Below are 22989 nucleotides of genomic sequence, written 5' to 3' on the forward strand. Positions count from 1 at the left end.
GTCGTGATTCTTTCGCCCGAGGGACGGATGGGTTTACACCCGCGATGGTTTTCAACCTTGTTCTGCACGTTCAAATTGCTTCGAAACTGTGTTGTACAGACAGAGAACTAACTTCGGGGCGGAAGTCACCCACCCTGCAACCGACACAGGATTTACATAGTAAATACGCTAAATTGTTGATAGAGGAAGCAAACCAGAATCCACGTGAATCAAAAACCGTATCCCCAGACAGCCCAAAGTTCTCCAGATGAAACTTGTAATACAGGGTTTTTGACCCATTAGACAGGGTTTCTAACCTGTCCGCACGCTTGGAGGTGACGCGCACTTTTATTTCCGTCCCTTGCTCGCTGGGAGAAAAGAAGAATCCTCATATTTAAAAATAAAATTTAAAAGCCCCATGGGCTCTGATCACTCCAGAATGTATTAACATTTTCTTCAATGTATAAGAAATGCAAACACAGTTACATATGATCCCGATGATATGGTGATCAAGTGAATTTTTCTCTGAAAAAAGAAATTAAGACCCAGGAGAAGGAGTTTAAAAATAACACTTAAAAATGCATTTGGAACATGGAAAGTCTCTGATAATTGTGCAGTGTGTGTGAAGTGAGTAATGCACATCTAATTATAAATGAAAATGTCAGATGGCTTTTAACCTTTTTTTTTTTCGTACATCAGAAGTTAAAGTAGGCAGAGGAGTATTTTTTCTTAAATTCCTTAAGTCAAAGAAAGTTGAAAATTAGTATCGTTCTTTTTCATTCTCATTTTGGAAACAGCACTAAATAATGTTGCCACGAATTTAATATTTGAATTCGTCCTAATGCAGTAATAATGTCACCACCCACTGGTACCACACCGAGGAGAAAGCTTTGTCTTTGCTCTTAGAACTAATTCGCGTCCCGAACAAATGGACTCCGAGCCGCCCCGCGGTTGAATTATCGCGAGCCACTATTACATTTACTTTTGAAACCAACAGGGAAGTAGATTATCCGGCGTTTTATCTTCATTTTCCCCTCATCGTCACTGCTGGACGCCTAGTGATGTGTCTCGTCAGAAACGACACTCCTGCAAAGCCCCGGCCTCCCCCGCCCCCGCCTCTGATTCCGTCCGGCAGGACCACCCCTTCCTGGTCTGCTCGGTGAAGCCGCACGCCCAGGCCGCAGGGCGGGTGGGGGTGGGAGAGGGAGCTGTCGGCAGGCGCGGTGCCGGTCCCGTCCGCACTGAGCGTCCCGGACGCGTCAAACCGAGAGAGGCACCCGAAGCTGGTCCGTGCTCTGTGCCGTTCGGCCCGTGGTTCTGAGGAGGCGCGAGCCAGGCCCTCAGAGACTCTGCCGTTGACGTTCACGCACTGAGTCGGGAAACGCAGCGAAATCCTGTTTGCGCTGAAGAATCAGACGGCGCCTTTCCTGAGGCTCCTGAGCAGTAGGTGCTCATTATTCCCTACACAGCACATGAGAATCAAGGACTTGAACGCACGGAGACACGAGAAGGTTCGGGCGGCACCGGGGTCTGCGGTGTTGCGCTGTCCTGACCGAGTGCCAAACCCTCGGAGCACAGCCCAAGTCACGTCACCGACGCTCCCGGACGCGTCACCGAGCCAGGTGCAGAGACGGGATACCGCCACCACCCAGAAGGCGCCCCCCTGGGGTCCCTCCGGGTCCCTGCTCGCAGCCCCTGCCCGCCCGCTCTCTGGACGTACAACTTATAACTAAACATTGCCTTATAGACTCGCGTGTGGACAATACAACTCGCGTCCCTTCGAGTCTGGCCTCGTCTAGCAGTGTTGGCGGGGCCCGCCCACGTGGTTGTGGGCGGTTTTAGCTCCTTCACGCCCGCTGCAGCCGCAGGTTCCTGCGCGAAGATGCCGCAGCCGTGACCGCAGTGCGGGTGTGCGGAGAGGCAGCGGCGAGCGGCCGCACACTCCTCTGTCTCTTGCACCGTCCAGCGCACACGTCGCTGTCGTGGGGACCCTGGAGAGAACTACTTGCTGTCTGGGAATGCGTAGCCACAACTTTGGAAGACAGCACTGGCTGTCACCCACGGTGACTTTATCAATGTGTTCTTCCCCCAGCGATGTTTTCCTGGGCAGCACGGCTATCGCCGGCCTTACTTACAGTGCAGCACTGGGGGGGCTCTCTACTGGCACCCCGCTTCGGTTTGATTCATGCTTCCTGGTGTCCGGTGAAACGGGGCACCTCTGTGGGTGCGTGCGGGCTCCTTGCAGACCCCTCCCCACGTCAGAGAGACCAGCTGCAGTCACGTTTCCCAGCGGGGACGCAGGTGCTGGCCTTTATTCCCACACTCTAACGTGGCCATGCTCATCTCCATCCCCACGGCCAAATACTGCGGTGATTAAGCACCTACTATGTGCCGGACACATGTGGAAGCTGGGGACAAGGTAGGCCATTTCTACCTGTGTGCATCTGCTCAATGTAACTAGAGGCACTTTCGAAAACAAACAAGACCGACAAACAGGGTGAATGCCATCGGAGTAAAGGACAAGGGGAAGTGTGCCTGAGCAGTAGGTTCTCCAGCCAGGGGTCTGTGCAGCCGGCCAGACACACGGCCTGGGAGCCTCCTCTCTGCTCAGACGGCCGGAGATGCAAGTGAGGAGCCGCCAGGGTCTGCCCCTGGGGCTTCACCGGCCAATTGCAGGGCGACGGCCCCCCTTCCTGCGAATCCTGCACCGGAGAGATCCGCTCCATGCATATTAATGAGTCGTTCTGCATAAATCAGTTCTATTTTTATGAATGGAGATTATATAACCCTCATTTAATTCTCCCACAAATCCCATCCTGAAGAGCTACCAGAGTTCTTGTTGCGAGGGTTTTCTCCCTCGAGCACGAAGGGTTTACTTTAGTCATTCCAGCCATTCTGAGCCAAAGCAATCAAATGTGAACGGCGGGGCCTGGGGCCTGCGCCCTGCGCCTCTGCCAGCTGCCTCTCGGCCTCCCGGAGTGGAGGGCTCCCTGCTTCTGCCTGTGCGCTGTGCCCGGGGCTCGCGCAGGGAGCCGTCCTGGCGATTTCACGGGAGAGGGTGCCGAGCGTGGCCGAGTGGGCATTGGGATGTGTGACGTCCCCTCGGGCTGCCCAGGGACTGATGGGGGGCTAGGGTTAGCCGCCTGTGCCGCCATCTCGACCGGAAAGCCGTGACCTTGTTTCTAGTTGACTTTCTTTGGCTGATATGTATGAAAACGTATTTGAGATTGTAACTGTGTCAATGGTGACCGGCCCGGCAGTCTGTTCGGCCACTCGGCTATTGAATGAAGGACACAGGGGTGAGGGGAGCAGTGCCGGAGCAGGAGGGCGGGCGTGCTGCCGTGGAAATCCTGGACGGCACTGAGTGACATTTGCTGCTGATGGGTGTGGGTTTGGTGCGAGAGGGTGTGCCCAAAGGTGGCCACACAGAAAGCTGGCGTGTGGACTACTTCCCGTGAAGAAGACGGCCTGAAGAATGCATTGGAGGAAGGAGCTCAGAGCTGAATTCCCAAGACGATGGGTCGTCGGATCCGAGGGTCCCGCTGCAGAAGGACGACGCAGGCTGACCCCGCGCGGGCTTGCGGACGCTCTGCCCGTCCAGTGTCACCGACGCCCCGGGAGCCGGAAGCCACCAGGAGTGACATTTCCCAAAGACACGGCGGGCCCAGAAATAAATCCAAGATAATTCCAATTATCAGGCATCCAGGAAGATGGATAGACGTGCTCATGATTTTAAATGGCTACATAGCACCTGATTATATGGCTTTACGGTGTTATTTTACATAATTGGCAGTTAATGGGCTTTGCTAGACACCACTGGACAGCGATGTAATAAGTACCTATTACATATTCCTTTACTCGTTCAACCGATTACGGCCCTAGAGTAGGTGATAGGAAGCTGAGCTGCTGGGGAAAATGGGTTTTAGATTCAAAGGTGAAGGTGTCTGACTCACAGCCCTTGAAACGTGGTTACACCCAATTACCCGCGCGGGGGCGGGCAGCATGGTTTTCTCGGCCCCTCCCAGTAGTACCCATCGCTTGACCTTCCCTTTAGCCTCCGAGGAGTGACTTGTTGTCTCAACCTGGAGTCCCCGGATGAGTAATAAAACTGAACTTTTTCTTATGCTTGATGGAAACTGGGAATTCTTCTGACAATTTTCTGAACACGGTCTTTGCCTAGTTTTGCACTGAGACGTTCAGGTTTTTCTTATTTGTTTCCAGGAATTATTTATTCTAAGTATATTAATATATGTCTATGATAAATTACATAAAATATTTCCATTTTTATTTTAACTTTGTTTGTGGTATCTTTCTAATACAGAATTGTTAGCATGTAAAACTGGGGTTTTTTTTGTAATTCAGTTTCCCTCTCATTTTCTTTACAATTTTTGTTTTGGGGCACAGATATAAGCATTTCCTCAAGTCCAACATCATAAAACTGACTGTAGTCTTGTGACGTCACTGATCGCACTTGGTCTTTGATCCACCTTGAACCTATTTTTGTAACGAGCCGCAGGTAAAGACCCAGCTTCTTCCCCATCTCCATCCTGGGGACCTTCCTCACTTTCATTTATTCAGTGGCCGGCAATGACGGAGCCCTATTTCCAACGAAAATCCAAGTCCCCCTTCGCTGTGGAGGTGGCGCAGGGACAGGGGAGGGGCTGAGTGTCGGTTCCCGGGGGCCAGGCCTGGCCCGCCCCACCCCCAGCCGGGGGGGGGCAGCCCCAGCTGCAGCTGCTCTGCGGAGCCCCGGCTGGACCACGAGGCCGCCTTCCTCCTCCAGAGAAAGCCCCTTACCGACGGAAGACACACTTCTCCCAAGGGCAGCCCTGCCCCGAGCTTCCTCATCTCTGGTGCTTTCCGTCCCCGGGGAGTAGGTCGCGTGCGGACGGGGGTCTCCGAGGGAGCCGCCTCTGAGTGCATTCGGTCCCTCTCCTTCAACCCCGGCCGGTGTGGCTAGGGTTAGCTGCCTGTGCCGCCATCTTGACCGGAAAGCCATAACCTTGTTTCTAGTTGACTTTCTTCGGCTGATACATCAACTATCAGACGTTTGACAATGCATTCGAGATGGTAACTGTGTCAACGGTGACCTGCCCGGGAGTCTGTTCGTCCCCCGTCCCCACCTGCCATCTGCTCTTCCTCATCAGCCTCGTCACAGACCACCCCCCCCCCGCCCGCTGTGCTGGAAGAGCAGTATGCGGGACTGTGAACAGTGAGGCACGCCCTGGCCCCAGGGCTGCTGGGTCCTGATTGATGAGGGTTAATACTGTGAAAGGAGCGGGGTGGGGGGAGAGACTGTTATCCCCAGACTTTTACCTGTGGCGTGGACAAGTCCCTTTTATCGCCCGACTTCCTTGGCAGCGCAAGGCTGGGATCCCTATGCGTCGTCGGAGGCCCCTGCAGGCGCCCAGGGGGTGTTGGGCTGGCGCGGCCCGTCCTTGGAGGGCAGGAGGGAAGAGGGCCAAGGTGCTGGAGGACGTGTCAACGCTTGGCAATAAAGCAAGGATTTCTCTGAGCAGAAAGTAATGAAATCAGCAAGTTTATTTCCCTGTCACCGGTGCAGCGCAGATAAATCTCGCGCGGTGGCCCGGCCGGGCGGAGCACAGCGTATGTGGCAGGGACTGGAACGATCCTCGTAAACACCTCTAATGAAAGGGTGTCCGTGGAAGCAGCTCAGCTCTTCAGATAGAAGGAGTTTCAGGCCCTGGCTGGCGTAGCTCAGTGGATTGAGCGCAGGCTGCGAACCAAAGCATCGCAGGTTCGATTCCCAGTCAGGGCACATGCCTGGGTTGCAGGCCACGGCCCCCAGCAACCGCACATGGATGTTTCTCTCTCTCTCTCTCTATCTCCCTCCCTTTCCTCTCTAAAAATAAATAAATAAATAAAATCTTAAAAAAAAAAAAGAAGGAGGAGTTTCATTTGTGACCGGAGACGGGAGCTGTTAAAACTCCACGTTCCCAACGTTTCCCCTTGGCTATTCTTCTCGTGCCCCCGGCTGCCCGCCCAGGATGTACAGCTCCGGTTCGCCCCGACGCCGGGTCCGCCTGCCCTCACACCTCGACAGGAGGGGATTCTGTTCCGTTCCCAGATCCCCCGTTTGGCGGCACCAGGCCCCCGGCCGGCCGGCTCGACAGAGGCGTCTGTCTGAAGGCGAGCTGCTGACGGCGGACCGGCCAGCCAGACTGGCCGGTCCAGGGCTACGTAGCAAGAGCTTGACTTGCGGGCCAAGGCCTCTGCCGTCCTGGACGGAAGGTGACCGTCCATGCACTGATGGGCGGGGCTCTGTTGTGCGAGCACCGTCGGGCCACCCCGCCCCCGGCTTCCGCCCCTCACCCGGCCTGACGGCAGGGACTGTGACATCGGGACCCTGGGGACAGTCCACGTCTGGCCGTCACAAGCGGCATTGCTCCTACCACCGTCAGACCGACGAGTTCTCCGAAACTCAAGCGCAGTCTCACGTGCGTGTGGTAACGCGCCAGCCAGAATCCCCTGTCTGTGTCCTTGCCCCGCCTGGGAACGCTCGCCCCGAAGGCCAGCGCGCTGGGCTCGCGGAAGAGGCCGCACGACCCTCTCCGCCTACGGCTCTGCCTCTTCCTTCTGGACCCGTGAGAAAAGGGCTGTCAGAGAATCCGCGGCGCCCAGGACACCGGGAAACAAACCACTCGTTTATGAATTTTTATAACGATCCTCTCACACCGATGAAAGGCAGAGGTGTTGACTGGGAATGTAAGTGGGTTTGACACCAGGAACTCTAAAAATACCTTCTTACTTCCCGCGTGGGAGTTAGATGCGCTCCAAGCCGGTGTCCGGTATCCGGGCGGCGCTGCGGCCTCAGCCACGGGGTGCGACAGCAGCGTGGGGCGGCCTCGGCCCGAGTCGTGCCACCTTACGGAGCTCTGCTGGGGAGCACCCCGCTTCACAGGTGCCAGCACCACATCCACGGCACCTCGGGGTGACGATGGGTGACGGACCAGGTCTGAGCGGGGATCTGTTCGTGTGACGCCTCATCCAGGCTGGGAAGAGGAATCGCAACATCAAGAACTGCAGCTCCTTCCCAACCCCCCCGAGATGTAGGAAACAGGGACTCGGACCAGTTGGCGCCTCCTCTCCGGGGTGAGACCTGAGGGAGGGACCGGAACCAGAAGAACCTTCCTCGAGTGTCCTGAGATTCTTCGAGAGCGCTGTGATTTAAAGTTGCCTGTTTACGTATCTGGGCATTCTGGGAGACTAACACGGAACTAGAGAATTATTCTCGGCATCTTTGCCATTTCTCCTCTGCCGACCAGGGCAGCAGCACACGCGGCCCACCGCTCCGCACAGGACCTGCGTCCTGAGTGGGCCGGGCTCCTCCGCCCTCGTGTCCCCCACTCCGCTCCAATGCTGCGCCTTCTTCAGAAAGACGCGCAAAGGGGAAGCGGCAGTCCACGGTGGGAGGCCAGAAGGAGGGGGACAGAACTCTTAGAGCCTAAAATGCCATTTCAGGCCCTTAAAGCCACCGGTCACTGAGACGCACTGGGGGCGCACAGGATGGGAATGGGCTCTGCCCCTGGTCCAGGGCCGCCCCCGGGCTGCGTGTCTGGGGCGAGACTCTGGGTAGGAGCCTGGAGTCGCCTCTGCTGGGGCCGCAGTGCCGGCCACTGGATTCCGTGCCCCTGCTCACGAGCGGCGGGAGCCGGGGTGCAGCCGTCAGCTTCTGAGCGAGGCGATCGGAGCTGAAGGCAGGCGACTTCTTTGCCCAGGGAAGTGGGAGCGGTTTGGTGGCCCGGCTCCTGACAGAGAGGACCGACAGGGAGGATGTGGGGGGGGGGCGGTCTGAAAGCGGGAACGGCAGGGGAAGGGCTGGAGGTCTCCTGAGACCCCCGTTTCTCACCCTGGATGCTCAGGTGTTCGGGCAGCATCTCCCGGAACCCCGGGATTGACAGGCGGCAGGGGCGCAGAGTGCAGTGACAGGTGCCCCTCATCAGTGTGCCGGGGGGGGGGTTGGGGACGGGGATGGGGTGGGGTATCTCCGTATGTAGGCCACACAGGAGACACGAAGCCAGGATGAACCGAGGAACAGCCCTGGAGGGGGAAACGAGGGCCCAGAGGAGTGAGGGTGTCAGGCACAGAGCTGCTCCCGAACCCTGAGAACACAGTGCCCCCTGCCCAGCCCAGCCCAGCCCGGGGGCTTGCACAACTCGGGAAAAGCACTGGATTTTCAGACTTTTGTTCGTTTGTCGGCAACGCTGAGTGACCGTGTGTGCGGAGTGTACACGGTGTGCATGGCCAGGCGGCCCGGCGGCACCTGGAGGGCAGAGAGTGGGGGGCTGGGGTGGGGGCTGCAGACCCTGACGCCCCCCCCGTCCTGTCTTGCTGTGGGGAAGCTGTGGTCCTTGGCCAGTTTCGGGGGGTCCTTCATGAACCTCAGTCTCCTCCTTTGTTGAGTGGATGTGAGGGGGACACCGTGTTCCTCGGCCATCCTCGGCGGTCAGAGACCCTTCCCTGAGTGTCTGGCAGGGTGGTTGTTCTTGGTATGTTAAGGAGAAGGGAGGGAGGGAGGGAGGGAGGGAAGGAAGGAGGGAAGGAAGGAAGGAGGGAAGGAAGGAGGGAGGGAAGGAAGGAAGGAAGGACAGAAGGAAGGAGGGAAGGAAGGGAGGAAGGAGGGAAGGAAGGAAGGAGGGAAGGAAGGAAGGAGGGAAGGAGGGAAGGAAGGAAGGAAGGAGGGAAGGAGGGAAGGAAGGAAAAGTTTAAACATTGAAATGCAATAGTTCATACACAAAAGCAGAGAAAGGCCCAGCTAACCCTATGGTTCGGGTCTTGAACAGCCCGCCTGCCCTGGGCCCCCCCGGGAAGCACGCGCACCGCCCTGCTGAGTGCCCCCTGCCCTCAGCCTCTCCACCGGCCCCCCCGCACCCCCCACTGGCTCAGACCCGGCCTGGCCCTTCCCTCCAGGCTCACGGGGGTCGCAGGCCTGGGCCCCCTTGGGCATCAGGCTGGCACCTCCCAGCACCTCCTCCGGTTGCGGTCCCCAGGCCTCGGCAGCCAGGTCTCCGTTTTCTCGCTCTGCTGACGCGCAGATTCATCCCTGAGCGTGGCCGCTGCCACAGTGTCTCCTCCCCGCAGTCTGACACTGTCCGCCGCGGCGGCATCGCTGGACTTGGTGTTAAGTACCTCTCGGCGCCCCCCCCGCTGCTCCTTGGCTGCTCCGGGAGCGGGGGGGCGAGCACAGGGCCTTGGGACTCTTCGGAGCGCGTTTTACGGGCCGCGGCGAGGCCCTTCCTGCTGCTCTTTGGGGCAGTGCCTGGTCCGCGGCCACGTTGCTGCTGCCGCCTCTGCCAAACGCTTCCTCCAGAACCGGCGATAAAACCGCGGGGCTCCGTAAGCCCTGGCCGGCCGTCCAGATGGATTAACGAGAGCGGCCCCTGGCAGTCGGGGCCTCAGCAGCAGCTGGCGCAGCAGGACTGGCTCTGTGCACGGGGGCAGCCGGGGCAGGTCACCTCTGCGCCTTACGGGACTTTCCCCAACACCACAGGACGGGAGCCCGTCTGGGGGTGGGGCGACCTCTCACTGGGCGGTGCTCTCCTGCTGGACGGTGGGTCGGACAAACGTGGGAGGCAGTGCTTCTCGGTGACCTCTCTGCTTCTAGAACCGACCGACTGTGGGGTCCTCTGAGGTTTCCAGAGCAAAGGCCGTTTCATCGGAGGGGTGCACTTAGGGCCCCTCACGCAGCCAGCGACCCTCGCCTCCAGATGACCCGAACCTCCTCGTGTTTCCAGCCGGCAGGAGGGAACTCGGAAACCAGGTTGGGCCCTCAAAACAGACCTCGCTCAAGGCAGGTTCTCGGGGGACGGGGCCGCACTGAAACATGGCGCCGTGATGCTTCGTCTCTGTTCCGTGGGCGGTTGGTTAAACGGCGCTGGCATCGGGAGTATTGATTAAAAACCTGTGACCGAGAACCATTTCGGATGACTGTTCTGACGGCTCACGGGACTTGGGTGACTTCTCCGCGAGGCTGGTCTCCTCCCTCCCGTGTCCGCTGACTCACACCCGGCTGTGGCCACAAAAGGCAGGAAGAGATGTCGGCGCGAGCGGCGGCGAATGCAACACGTCGGCCTGTCGCTGGTGTCCTCAGAGGCCCGACGCCCGCTCCCCACCGGGTACAGGGAGCCTGGTGGACCTGCCGGAGCGTGGAGCATGGTGGGGGGACGTCCAGGGACCCCACCCAGAGCTCGTGACGGTCACAGAATCACTCAGCAGCCTGTTTGTTCCTCCTTTGTGGCGGTTTCCGGTTCTGTGACCATCAAAAAGTAGCGTCAATTCAGCGGGGCCCTTCAGTTGTGACAGCAGAAAAGCAAACGTCAAAATCCCCCGCTGTTGCTGCTGCTGGAAACAGAAGCGAGTGCAGCACGCAGGTGCTTTGCTGTCACCCCAGTTCCTCGCCCGATGCCCACTGAGGGGCAGTCTACGGGGCGGCGCGCCCACCGCACGAGGGACCCCCGGCCCAGACGGCGGCAGTGCCGTCACAGGAAGGCTCCTGCAGCTGTGCTGCGGCCGGGGAGGAAAGGGGGCGCGTTTGGTTAAACATCCTGCGTCAGGAGCACCCCGGGCAGGCCAGGCCCCGAGTCAGAAAACCAGCCGCGGAGCCGGTGGAGAGCAGGGGGCAGGGGCGGGGAGGGGAGGCTGGGCTCCGCTGCAGGATGCGAGCTGGAAGGTGGCCTGCGTGTTGGGGTTCTGAGGTGCCTGGGTCGGAACTGGGGCGTCGGGGTCCCTGAGCTCCTCCGCTTCTCACGGACAGCAAGCGAAGCGCTCGCGGAGATCACTGACGTGGGGGGTGAGATTCGAAGAGGCCGGCGGCGTGGACCTTCCAGCGGAACCGCTAGCCTGTGACACGCGTTAGTGGGGCTGCAGCGTGCTAGCTGACTAACGTGCACTCGTGGATTTGCGCGTGCGAGCTCGGCGGCGGCGGCGAGAGAGAAGGCGACCGAGTGCCCAGTGCCTTGGTTTGTCCCAGTCGTCGTCCTGGCCGCGCCTCGGGCCCTCCCGCTGCCGCTCGCTGGTTCGGGACACGTGAGATTACTCGGTCCCCGTAAGGGCTCCGCTAAGCAGGCGTGCGTCTCGGGTCTTCCGTCTCCCCAGCCGATCCACCTGGCAGTCTCCCTTCGGTTCCACTGAGAAGTTTGAAACTCCCGCCAGAAGACGTTGTCGTCTAACCGGCGCCCGGCCCCGCAGCCCGCCCTGCACCCGCACAGCCCTCTCTTGCCCTCACTCCTCCTTCCTTCCGTCCTCCCAAAGGCAGCCCGCCACGGGAGCGTGGACCCCCCGCCCCTTGGGGATCCACAGGGTCGTCACCCTCCTCTGTGCCCCGGATCACCGTCTCTTTGGCCACGTGGTCGCCGTGTCCCCCTCAGCCCCAGCAACCCCTGTGCTCCTCCAGCATCTCACCTCCGTTCACAGCCACACCCCCACCCGGGGCCTCTGTGACTCTGTCCTCAGGCCCCTTCCGCGCGTCCTCGGAAACCCACGGCAAGGGTGCACGGGGCCTTCACGTCACCTAGACCAACGCGTTTCTGCCCACCTCTTACTCCGTGTCTTAGAGGCTGCTTTCTGCCGCTTTCCTTTCTTTCTCTTCCTTCTCTCCTCCCTTCCTTCTTTTCTTCTCTCCTCCTTTCCTTCCTTCCCTCCTTCTTCCCTTCCTTCCCTCCTTCCTTCCTTCTTCCCTTCCTCCCTTCCTTCCCTCCTTCCTTCCTTCTTCCCTTCCTCCCTTCCTTCCTTCTTCCCTTCCTCCCTTCCTTCCCTCCTTCCTTCCTTCTTCCCTTCCTCCCTTCCTTCCCTTCCTTCCTTTCCTCCTTCCTTCCTTCCCTCCTCCCTTCCTTCCTTCCCTCCTTTCTTTCTTCTTTCCTTTCTCCCTTCCTCCCTCCCTTCCTCTCTTCCTTCCTTCCTTCCTCCCTCTCTTCCTTCCTTCTTCCCTTCCTCCCTCCCTCCCTTCCTTCCTTCCTTCCTTCCTTCCTTCCTTCCTCCCTTCCTTCTTTCCTTCCTCCCTCCCTTCCTTCCTTCCTTCCTTCCTCCCTTCCTTCTTTCCTTTCTCCCTCCCCTCCTTCCTTCCTTCCCTCCTTTCTTCCTCCCTCCTGTCCTGTCTCCATAGTCCTCTACCCTCTATTTATAAACACTGGGCACTGTCAGTGATTGGTCCTAGATCACTTCCACAGAACCGCTCACGCCAGAAGTTCACGCATCACCCTGTGGGCTGACACCCATCCCCACGGCTTCCAGCACTGCCCATAAGCTAATAAACGCCATTCTTTTCCGTCTGGACCTGTCTGTCCTCCAAGTTCAGGGCCCACGGGTGCCACAGCCCCGGTGCCCGGGCACTCGGACGGCTCGAGGGCGGTGCACGCTGAAGAGATCTGGAACGGACTCCTCTGACCCTCACCGATGATATGTTTCTGTGACATCACAGCCAAGTGATTTAAAACAAGCAAACCTAAAAAAGCTCTTAACTGATCATCTTTATAGTGTTTTAAACGAGAGACGTGTGAGTAAAGAATGAATAATTTTCACTCTCACGGCCCCCACTCATCCCACTGACACAATCAAGGTGAAAGTCATCATCCAATAACTCTCTCTACACCAATTTAAAAAAATGCTCATATTTAGGTTTTTACTTTATTTTTTCCAGAATGGGACAACATCAGAGCAACATTTAGCGCTTTTTTTCCACAGTACGACTCACTTTCCAAGGAGTCCCACGGCCGCCCTTTGATTCAATACAATCCGCGCTCCCTAGTCACAGGCAGCATCCCACGCCAGGGCCGTTCAGCATGTCCTGGTTACCGGTCCCTGACACGGTGGGCTGGGGCCGGGGCTGGTGTTCCAGTGCAGCCGTGGCTGTGCCCCAGGCCGCTGCTGGCGGCCCCCAGCCGAGGGGCCCTGGGCCGCCAGTGAGATCTCTCAGGTCCTCTGCAGTCCAGGTGGTCCCGGGTTGGGTGGGGACTTCCTCCCACTCGGGATCGGCCAGCATCACTGACGCTGACCGCAGGCAGCGGCAGAGATGTCCGGGAAATGGGTCCTCTGGTCAGAAAGGCACATCCGGTCCGCAAGTCTATTTCCGTGGGGGAGAGCGGGGAAGAGGCCCGGGCAACAACACACACACACCAGTGTGTGAGTTGTGTTTGTGTGCGTGTGCGTGTGCGTGCGTGTGAGCTGCTCTTCCTCCTCCCCTGTTAGAGCGTGAGCACAGAGAGGGCGGGTGTGTGCCCGCTTCATCGCTAATACGTGGCCAGCCCGTAACACCCTCCCTGTCAGGGTTCACTACACATGCGTTAAACGACTGAGTGAAAGAAAAAAGGGGCCCTGGCTGGCGTAGCTCAGTGGATTGAGCGCGGGCTGCGAACCAAAGTGTCGCAGGTTCGATTCCCAGCCAGGGAACATGCCTGGGTTGCAGGCCATGACCCCCAGCAACCGCACATTGATGTTTCTCTCTCTCTCTCTCTCTCTCTCTCCCTTCCCTCTCTAAAAAAATAAATAAATAAAAATCTTTTAAAAAAAAAGAAAAGAAAAAAAAGAAAAAAGGGGATTCTCCAGGTGAAAAAATAAAAGTTCAGAGAAGCCCATCACTTTGGCTGTTCCTGGAGGCTGGGTGGCCCTCTCTCAGGAAGGCGGGCAGAGGGACCCCCCTCAGACGGGTGGGCGGGCAGGGTCGCTAGCCAGCTCTCTTCCGACACGGACACCGAACCCCCGGGAGTGTGTGATGTTGTCGGGAGTGGCCTCGCTGCGGGGAGCCCGCAGAGCTGCTCTGGGGGGGGCGGGGAGAAGACCCCAAGGCGGATCAGCAGACACACTTTCCTCCTCCCGGGTTCAGACACAGAACCGCCCCCTCCCTCGCTCCCTCCCTCCCGCGCTGCGGGCTCACTCCCACAGCCCCCCCCCCCCCACAGCGGGCGAGACAGGCGCTCACCCGACCGGCTCACGCAGGGCCCGCGAGCCCGGGCGTATTCTAGATCAGCCCTTCCCAGGCGGGGAGAGGGCGCACCGGGGGTCGAAAGGAAAGTGTCCCGGTGGCTGCAGGCTGCAGGGAGAGCGAAAGCACGCAGGCGGCGAGTGATTTAACGCACGCCTCCCCCTACAGACCGAGTCCCATCAGCCCCTGAGTCTCCCGGCCCGCCAAGGGTGGGCGTCTGTGACTGTTAATACAGTGTACGAGTTTCCTTTAAAATGTTGGTTTTTCTTTAAATTTTTGCACAATAACTAACCCCAAACCTGCTCTTCTTTGTTTCCCAAGATATCGAAGACTTCGAAACCAGAGCGCGAAGCGCGGTGTCCGTCCGGGAAGGCCAGGGCGTGGTGCTGCTCTGCGGCCCGCCGCCCCACTCCGGAGGTACGGCAGGCGGGCGGGCGGGCGGGCGGGGGGTCGCGCGGGGACGTGCTTCCATCCATCGGCCTTGAGCCCATGGCAGCCCTTCGTCAAATCGGAGGGACCTTGAGAGCCTTTCAAGTTCATCCAACAGCACCCGAACAGTTCCAATCCAAATCTTTTCTTTTAAAAAATTATTTAAGCAGCCCTGGCCAGTGTGGCTCAGTGGATTGAGCAAAGTCTGCAAACCAAGGGGCTGCTGGTTCGATTCCCAGTCAGGGCAGAGGCCTGGGTTGTGGGCCAGGTCCCCAGTGGGGTCCATGTGAGAGGCAAGCACACATGGATGCTTCTCTTCCTCTCTCCTTCCTTTCCTCTCTCTCTAAAAGTAAATGAATAAAATATTTTTTAAAATATAAACAATTATTCAAGCAGCCACTCCACCAGCCTGTCCTTGGGAGGAGGCCGCGTGACCCGCAGCTGCAGCGTGAGCACGCACAGGGGTGTCCCTCTGCGACCTGGTGCCCGTCGCCCTGCAGTCCGGGGACGACTCACTCAGCCTCCTCAGGCTCAGTCTCCTCCTCGGTGGAGCAGACACACCCACTGCCACACCCAGGTGGCAGGGCCCTCGGAAGTGGTAGACGAGCCACTGAGCGCAGACTGATGGGTGGGGCGAGCGGTGCTTCAGTCCAGCAGCGGCGGCTGGGACTGTTCCGGTTTTCTCACTGGGCTCCGCGGCGCGGCCAGCTCCACCCTCCCGTCAGCGACGCCGCATGAGCCACCGTGGGCAGCGGAGAGCCTCCCCATCCGTGGGCAGCAAAGGCCGGGCGGCGCCAAATCAGAATGGCTTCCGGCGATGGAGAACTCAAGCTGCGAATGCCAGTCTCGACTTTGGAAGTGTTTCCAGGGATTCCTGATTCTTTGTCCCTCGGGTTGTACTTTGTCAAATCCCTCCAATCTGGTAAACTTGGTAGAGCGTCCTGCAGCAGTGAGCCCGGAGGAGGCAGTGCAGACACATCCCGGAGTCGCCCGCTCTGGGACAACCCCGCATCCCGCCGTGTGCACTGCGTGCCGGTCAGGGCGACACTGACAGCAAGGACGCACACAGCGCGGATCCGAGTGCATCCTGTGCATCGGCCTCTTCAAGCCCTCGCAGCTGCGTGAGGGAGGGGCGATGAGGGTTCTCGTCGCTAAGTGGGGTCGGGGGTCGGGGGGTGCTCAGGACCCGTGCCCAGGTCGCGGGGCCGGTCGGCCGAGGGGGCTGAGCGCCCACCCACCAGGCCCTCCAGCTCCCCGCCCGCAGCAGGCCCTGCCCCTCGCGGCCTCTGTGGGAGCCGGTTTCCTTTTCCCCGTGATGTTAATCCAAGTCGTATTTAAGACTCCTTAAAAACCTGAAAAGGTCTTTCCATCCTTTTCATGTTCCCCCAAGCATCGTGAAAGGCAGATAGGAAAAGAAAAGGAAATGAACTAGAACCCCACGGTGGTTTGATCCGACATCATCACAGAGCAGCGGGGGCATTCTGCCCACCCAGCATGTCGCAGGCCACCCGCAACGTTTCCCGCACCACCGTCTGGGGCGGACCAATAGCGTCCCGGAGCTCGCGGAACCAGGACAGCACTCGTCTGTCAACCGCAGCGGACTTGTCTCCGGGGTCGTGACCTCAGGTGGCAGGGCCTCCTCCAAACAGGGAGATGAGAGATGCAAACATTTGCAAACGATGGTCATATTTTAAAGAGGCCGCCAGGCAGGACACCCTTTCCTGTCCCACCTGGTCACCTGCCAGCGTTCGAGAGTACGGTGACCTTCCGAAGCCAGCAAGGCCCTCATCACGGGGGGCGGGGGGCGGGGAGGGACGGGGGGCGGAGTCTCTGCATCGGGCGGGGAGGTCAAGTCCCAGAGATGCGCCAGCAGCCACACGCGAAGGCTTCCTAACCGAGGAACCAGCCCCTGCTCCGAGCAGGCGATGCCGGGCTGGCCCGAGGCCACGTTCTCCCACGTCGTCCGTGAAGTCCTAGCCAGGTCTGAACGCACCTGTCAGCGCCGACTCCACGCAGGTGTCGCAGGAGGTTCCCCACCGAGGGCTCCAGGACACGCACGGCTCTCTCGTCGCTGCCAGCCTGGCGTCTGGGGCACATGCTTCCATTCTCCACGGCCCTCCCAGGTCGAAACGGGGGCGGGGGACACGGGCAGGTGCCTTTGGCGCAGTGATGCAGACAGGCGTCCGTTAGTTAGAGGGGGAACGTATCAGTGACACTAACGGCTGCCGAGTTGCCCGGAACCAGCCGTCTGAAGGCATTCCATTTAGTCCCTCGTTCGCACTAGTCCAGTAAGTAAAAATGATAATTTTTATTTTTTATTTTTTTAAAGACAAGTTTGTTTGTTAAAGCAAAGTTTTCTTTTTTAAATATTTTATTTATTTAGTTTTAGAGAGGGAAGGGAGGGAGAAAGAGAGAGAGAGAAACATCAATGTGCAGTTGCTGGGGGTCGTGGCCTGCAACCCAGGCATGTGCCCTGGCTGGGAATTGAACCTGTGACACTGGTTCGCAGCCCGTGCTGAACCCACTGAGGTACGCCAGGCAGGAGAATGATCATTTTTAAATGAGGAAGCCGAGATTCCGACAAACGGAGTGAACGGTTTTTCCGTCAGCCAATGAAGGCGAGATTCCCACGCAGGGCTTATGGACGTCAAGAAACACCGGTGGGCGGGGGACTCGCTGGCGGTCTCCCCCGTGAACCCCCGGGGTCCGCTCTCAGACCTCCGGATCGGCCAAGAGCTGCAGGGTGTCTTACGTGGCTCCTTTAAAAGAGTTCCTGTTCTTCTCCCTGCCTCGCCTTCCTGTGAGGGCGAGTTGGGCCAAGAGGGACTTCGAGGAAGAAGACAGACGTGTTGGCTGGGTGGCCTGCAAACTGCGCAGCCGGGCTAAGGGGGCCAGCTCCAGAGACACAGAGATCTTTTCCGTCTTCGTGGTTTGTCTTCCGTGGCGGGTTTCCGATGGATGGAGGGGTGGGTAGGTAGGTAGGTAGGTAGAGAGATGGAGTTTCCCATTGCTGTGGACAGAAGACCCCACGCAGCGCCCACCCCACCTGTCAGAACGCGGTCCCGTGGTCTGCAGCCCGGGGCTCCGTGCGCCTGCGCTCTGCGCTCAGGGTCTCACGGGAACGAAGCCGGGTGGTGACGGCAGGACACTCGTTTCCGGAAGGTCTGAGGAAGAGCCGTCTGCTGAGCTCCCCCGACTGTTGGCTGAATCTGGTCCCTTGCGGTTGCAGGACGAAAGTCCCCACCGCCTTGCTGGCCGGAGGTGAAGGGCCACCGGCATCTTCTCTCAAGCGCTGCCTGCATTTTTGCCACACGTCCCTGTCCATGCTCAAAGCCAGCAACAGGGACTCCTCGACGATGCCACCTCCCTCTGATGGCAGGTCTCCATGGCCAGGAGGAGCCCCATCCCGTGTGGGGCTCACGGACTGGATCAGGTCACTTTCCTCGAAAGTCAGCCGTGATGCTGAACGGAACTGAACCGAACCCTCTCGTCACGGGTGTGACATCTGACCCCACTCGCAAGCCAGTGGGGGCAGGGGTCAAGGGGGTCATTTGAGAACGCTGAGCCCCTGCGTGTCTGGAGGTCAAGGCGGCCCTGTCTGAGCAGCCCAGCATCTACTCCGTGGCCCGGGTTGGGCTGGCGCGATCTGAGTAACTGCCGAGTCGTGCAGGCCAGCCGAGCGCCCGTGGGGCCAGGTCTCCCGGGGAACAGGCGCACCTGCCCAGAGGGGAGACTCGCTTTCTGAAAACCAGTGCACTGCTCGGGCACCACCACGATGATGCCCCCACTCCGCCCCGTGGACGCCCCGAGTCCCAGAGCCGGTTCTCCGGGCCCCCAGCTGCCCCCCACCCCGCACTGCCGGCTCCCACCCCGCCCCAGGAGGAGCGTGTGCTCACGCCCAGCCCGCCCCGCAGCACTCCTGCCCGGCAGCCTGCCACCGCCCGCACGGCCTTGGTCCACCCCACGGCACCGCTGCCCGTGTCGGGCGGACGCGCCCTGGTGGGGGCGCTGCCCTGCACAGCATGGCCGTGCGGCAGGGTGAGTGAAACAGGGCCAAGGACACTGCCGAACATCGCCGGCAGACAGCCGCCCCCCCCGCCCCGCGCCGGAAACCGCCGTGGGACCCCATCCCTTACCTCCCCCGGAGGGGTCTCCCCGAGGGGATGGCCTGGCCCTCCACCACCCGCCCCTCCACCACCCGCCCTCATCCTGAGCATCCGGGGTTCCTAGGCAGTCGCCCCAAAGCGGGCTGTGTTTTCTCTCCTCCTGCGGGGGGCCGGCCGGAATGAGGCGGCGAGAGGAACCCGGGCCAGGAGGCCGTAACTCAGGAGGGACCCATAAAACCCAGGTGGCCCAGCAGTAATTGTGGGACAAATAGGGACTCAAATCGGGGCGGTCGTAAAGGTGCCGGCGGTTCTGCGGCTTAGCGCCGCTATTAACGGCTCCGGCCAGGAAAGGAATCATTTTCCTTGGATTAAGTGTTTGCCAGCTGAGCCGGCAGAACCGCGATTTACGGCCGAAAGCCCGTCACATCCAACCCGGAGCGCCGTGCACGGTTTGCAGTAAAGCACACTCCTTCTGGAACGTTCCAAAGGGGGGTTTTCCACTAAATCTGAGCGCCACACTTCAAAGCCTCCCCTGGTGCGTTTTCTCCTTCCAGAGCCCCGCCGCCGGTTTTGATCCCCGCTCCTCAGAGCCAGCAGCAGCCACGGGGTCGAGCCCGTCCTTTGCGGCCCCCTTCACACGGGGTGCTTGCCCGCCAATAAAAGCCGCGGCTCGTGTAATGGCCCTAATTGCACGTATCCTTGGTGTTTGCCTTTTACGTATCGCAGTGCAAGAGACAGGGCTGCGAGAGATGTCAAAACACAACCGTGCTCCAGGGAAATGGGATCCACCGCATGCTTGAGAGAGCCGCAGACAGAGGCCTTGGCGGCTTCCCGCGGGGCTGCCGCTCGGGGGCTGACGCGATTGCGGAGGCCGTTGTCACGCGGCTGCAGAGGCGCTTGAGGAAGCACCCGTGGCCACTGGGGTGTAATGACACTGCTGCCTCGTCACCGGCGCGGGCACCACGGCCGTTAATACCAGGGAGATGATGGCGTGCGCGGCGGCCGAAATATTTTTAAAAAGCAATGGTTTCCGGTAAAGTGGTTCATGAATTATACATTTAATTAAGGAAAGCCAAATGGGAAGGATTTTAAACTTCCAATTTGCAGGAGGTTTTTTTTTTTTTTCCCTTCCCCCATTAAAAATATATATACACTGAGCTGGCAGGGGCTGGTGACGAAACCAAATAGATTAGGTTCCCACTGCAGGCTGGCTGTGCAAAAGGGGGGGTGTGTGCAGAGGCGGCCATGGAGAGAGGGAGCCACGGGGCCCCTTCAGCCACCCCAGAAGGCTGCCCCAGGGCCTCTGCACCCCGGTCACTGGTGGCACCGTTGTGTCCCCTCTGCAAACTCCCCCGGAAGACGAGGAGGCTGGGCTGAAACCTCTATCCGCCTCCCGCCCCACACAGTCCGCAGCCTGTGACCGGGGGCGCCCCCCTCCCCAGGCGGCCGCTGCCGGAGGCAGGTGTTCCCGGGGTGGGCACCGCGTCATCGAACACGGGCACCGCGCCAGGAGCCCCAGTGTGCTGTGGACCTCAGCACCTGTCAGGGTGGAGCCCCAGACCCCAGAGCCAGCACTCGCCGGGGAACTGGTTGGCAACGGCAGCCTGGCTTCTCCCACCCACAGGAGGAGCCCCGGGGTGGGGGGGGTGGAGCCCAGAAGCAGCGGCGCCAGCAGCCCTGCCGGCCACCCTGACGCCCGCGCGCTCGCTGTGACACTCGGCTCCGCCGGAGAGGCCGCTGTGGACAGCGTCCCCTGCTCGAGGTTTCACGAACGGGCTGCATTCCCTGCTGGTGTTCAGTGTACACGCGTCGGGGAGAACGAGACACGGTTCAGCGCACTCAGCTAGGGAGCGTGGCCTGCTCAGCCAGGAAGCCACCGCCTCCCACGGCCCAGGGCGCCCCGGGGTTGCCCCGCCACGTTCTCGCCACAGCGGCCAGTGGCTCCAACAGCCCCCGGGGCCGCGGTGGACGGCGCCGGCCTGAGCACAGCGCCAGCCCGCCGGGAACGAACCGGGCCAGCCGGGTCAGGCCAGGCACGGAGAGTGGACCTGCGGCGCCAGGGGTCCGGACACCGGCCCTGTTTCTGGGCCCGAGGAAGACGAGACTGGACCTCCCCGAGAGCGGGGTCCATGGGGACGAGACGCTGGACGCCTGGGCTGCCTTCTCTTCTCACCCAAACAACCCCCCATCAGACCTGTCCTCCCTCCCGGACCCCTTAATGCTTTTCCCACGGCCCACACGGACACCTCTCCCACACGGACACCTCTCCCACAGGCAACAGGACGATCGTCCGGGTTGCGGGCAGGGCTGGGCACTCGCGGAGCTGGGGGGAGGGGGGCGTGAAGGGAGGCTGGGGGCCAGGAAGGGGAGCGGTGGCGAGCCCCGGCCAGCCCGGAGGAAGAGGGCCGGCTGCACGGAAGGACAGGATGGCAGCCTGAGGGGGCAGCCGCGGACTCCTCGTCTGAAGGGTCCTGGGCCCCCCACATCCGCCCACCCCCCTCAGCCGTCGGCAGATGACCAGCCCCGCACCCTCCCGCTCCAACCGTGCGTTAGCAGCGGCTGCACAGGACGCGTGGTTGGGGTGGTGACACAGGCGTGAAATGACAAAGCTCTGGGTTTTTTTTTTCATTCTTTACATAATCTTCCCTATTTCTGGACCACACTCTTGAAGCAGCTTCTCGATGTTCCGGGATGGGAGGGCACGGAAACCGGTGGAAGACGTCAGCGGCTGGGGCGAGCGGGAATTTGCCCCGGGAGAGAGGGAGGCTCCTGCCGCTGGTCCCGGGATGACAGGGGAAAGAAGAACAAAGACTGGGGGGCCCCGCGGGGCTCCCTGTGATTTCTGTCCAGGGAAAGGGGTGACCTTGGCCCTCGGAGAGCCGGCGCTGCGCTCTCTCCCGGACAGCTCCTGAACAAAGACCCCGAAGCTGAGGCGCCAGGCAGGGAGTAGTCTCAAGACGGGGTTCGCCCCGCAGAAGGTTCGGAAGGTGCAGAGTCACTGGCTCCGGGGGACCCGCACTCTGTCTTCCCCCCTCCCCGTCGTGGGGACCAGCCTGCGACCCGGACGGCTCTCTGGTTTCAGACAAACGCCCTCCGAACCTCGTGTTGGTGGAGACAGAGCCAGAGGCTGGGAAATGAGGCGGTCAAGGGCATCAGTAGGGACCCTCGGGTGCAGGAGGCCACGGGAAACGCTGAAGGACCCGGGAGGACCTTGCAGAGGGAACCGGAGGTGCAGAGAGTGGGCGCCGGACGAGGAGGTCAGGGCACGTATTCAAGTACGGGAAGGGGGCTGAGTGTGCGCCTTCCTGGGATGCAGCTCAGACTCTCAGGGCGAGGGAAGGAAGTCTGGGGCAGGGCCGGCCGGTCCCAGAAACAGACCCCCCTCCCGTCCGTCCCAGAGGCAGACCCTGCCCCTCTGCAGCAATGCCAGCCCGTCCCGTCCTCTGCCGGGTCCCCGCGGATGGCGGGGAGCACATGACCTCGTCCAGCGGCTGGCGCCACCGCCCAAAGTTCCTGCGGCTCCCGGCAGAGGCAGACAGCACTCTGCCCCCCCACCCCCGGGCCGGCCACAGCCCCTCCCTCCGCCTCCTGGGGGTCTCGGGCCGGATGGCCGCACCATTTCCCACCCGCACGGGGGTCTGCTTAAACGCGAGAGAATGCCACATCCCACCGGGACAGCGGACACAGACCAGGCCCACGGGGGCACGGCAGCGTTCTGACGGGGGCTACGGGGGGCACAGGGCGTGCACGTGGGGACGCCCCCCCCCAGGAGCCTAACGCTTCTCCCTCCCATTGTCCAGCCCTGTCCTATGCCTGGGCCATCAACGACAGCCCTCTGCACGTGCAGGAGGACGGCCGGCGGTTTGTCTCCCAGGAGACGGGCAACCTGTACATCGCCAAGGTGGAGCCGTCCGACGTGGGCAACTACACCTGCGCCGTGACGAACGCGCAGGCGCAGAGGAGTGTGCGGGGCCCGCCCACGCCGCTGGTGCAGCGCCCGGACGGTAAGACCGCGGGGGTCTCCGGAACGCCTGGTCCAAGGCGGGATGCCGGGGGAGGTCTGGGCACTTTCTGCCTCCTTCGGGGTCAAAGTGGCCGCCTCTCGCAGGAGCCGAGGGGCACGTCAGAAATGTGATGAAACTCGGGACTTTTCAAAAATACACCCAAAATGTCTGTACCTGACCCACGATGCGGTCCAGGGGGCGTGACCCTGGGTGTGCTGCGCCTCCTGTGCTCTGGCTCGGGGGCAGCCACCGTGGCTGTGCTCGGGAGAACGTGGGGACTGTTTTGGAACCCACGCTGCGTGTTTGGAAGGCAGGTGTGTGCGTGCGTTCATGGGTGGCTACTGCCAGACATATTAATTCAATTAATATCTTCTTAATGAACACTCGATACGGCTTTTCTTTAATGCCTTTCTTTTCCAGGTTGGTCTTTTTTTTTCTTTTTTTTTTTTGCTCACCTTTTGTTTACCCGGCTGGCAGAGCAGGGAAATATTCCCATCCCAGGGAGGCAGAGCGAGCCGCCCTGGATTATGGGCGT

The 22989-nt window shown here is 60.3% G+C and overlaps 1 protein-coding gene across 1 annotated transcript in view; it reads left to right on the forward strand.

Moving 5' to 3' along the window:
- LOC123830642 (contactin-6-like) overlaps nt 1-22989 on the forward strand; it is a 174809-nt gene that overhangs the window by 80094 nt on the left and 71726 nt on the right. Inside the window, 2 exon segments of the mRNA XM_045857110.1 lie at nt 14237-14332; nt 22251-22454. Of these exon segments, the coding sequence (XP_045713066.1) occupies nt 14237-14332; nt 22251-22454 (300 nt within the window).

The sequence above is a fragment of the Phyllostomus hastatus genome, unplaced genomic scaffold (assembly GCF_019186645.2).
Source record: "Phyllostomus hastatus isolate PE091 unplaced genomic scaffold, TTU_PhHast_1.1 phas_scaffold_129, whole genome shotgun sequence".
NCBI lineage: Eukaryota > Metazoa > Chordata > Mammalia > Chiroptera > Phyllostomidae > Phyllostomus > Phyllostomus hastatus.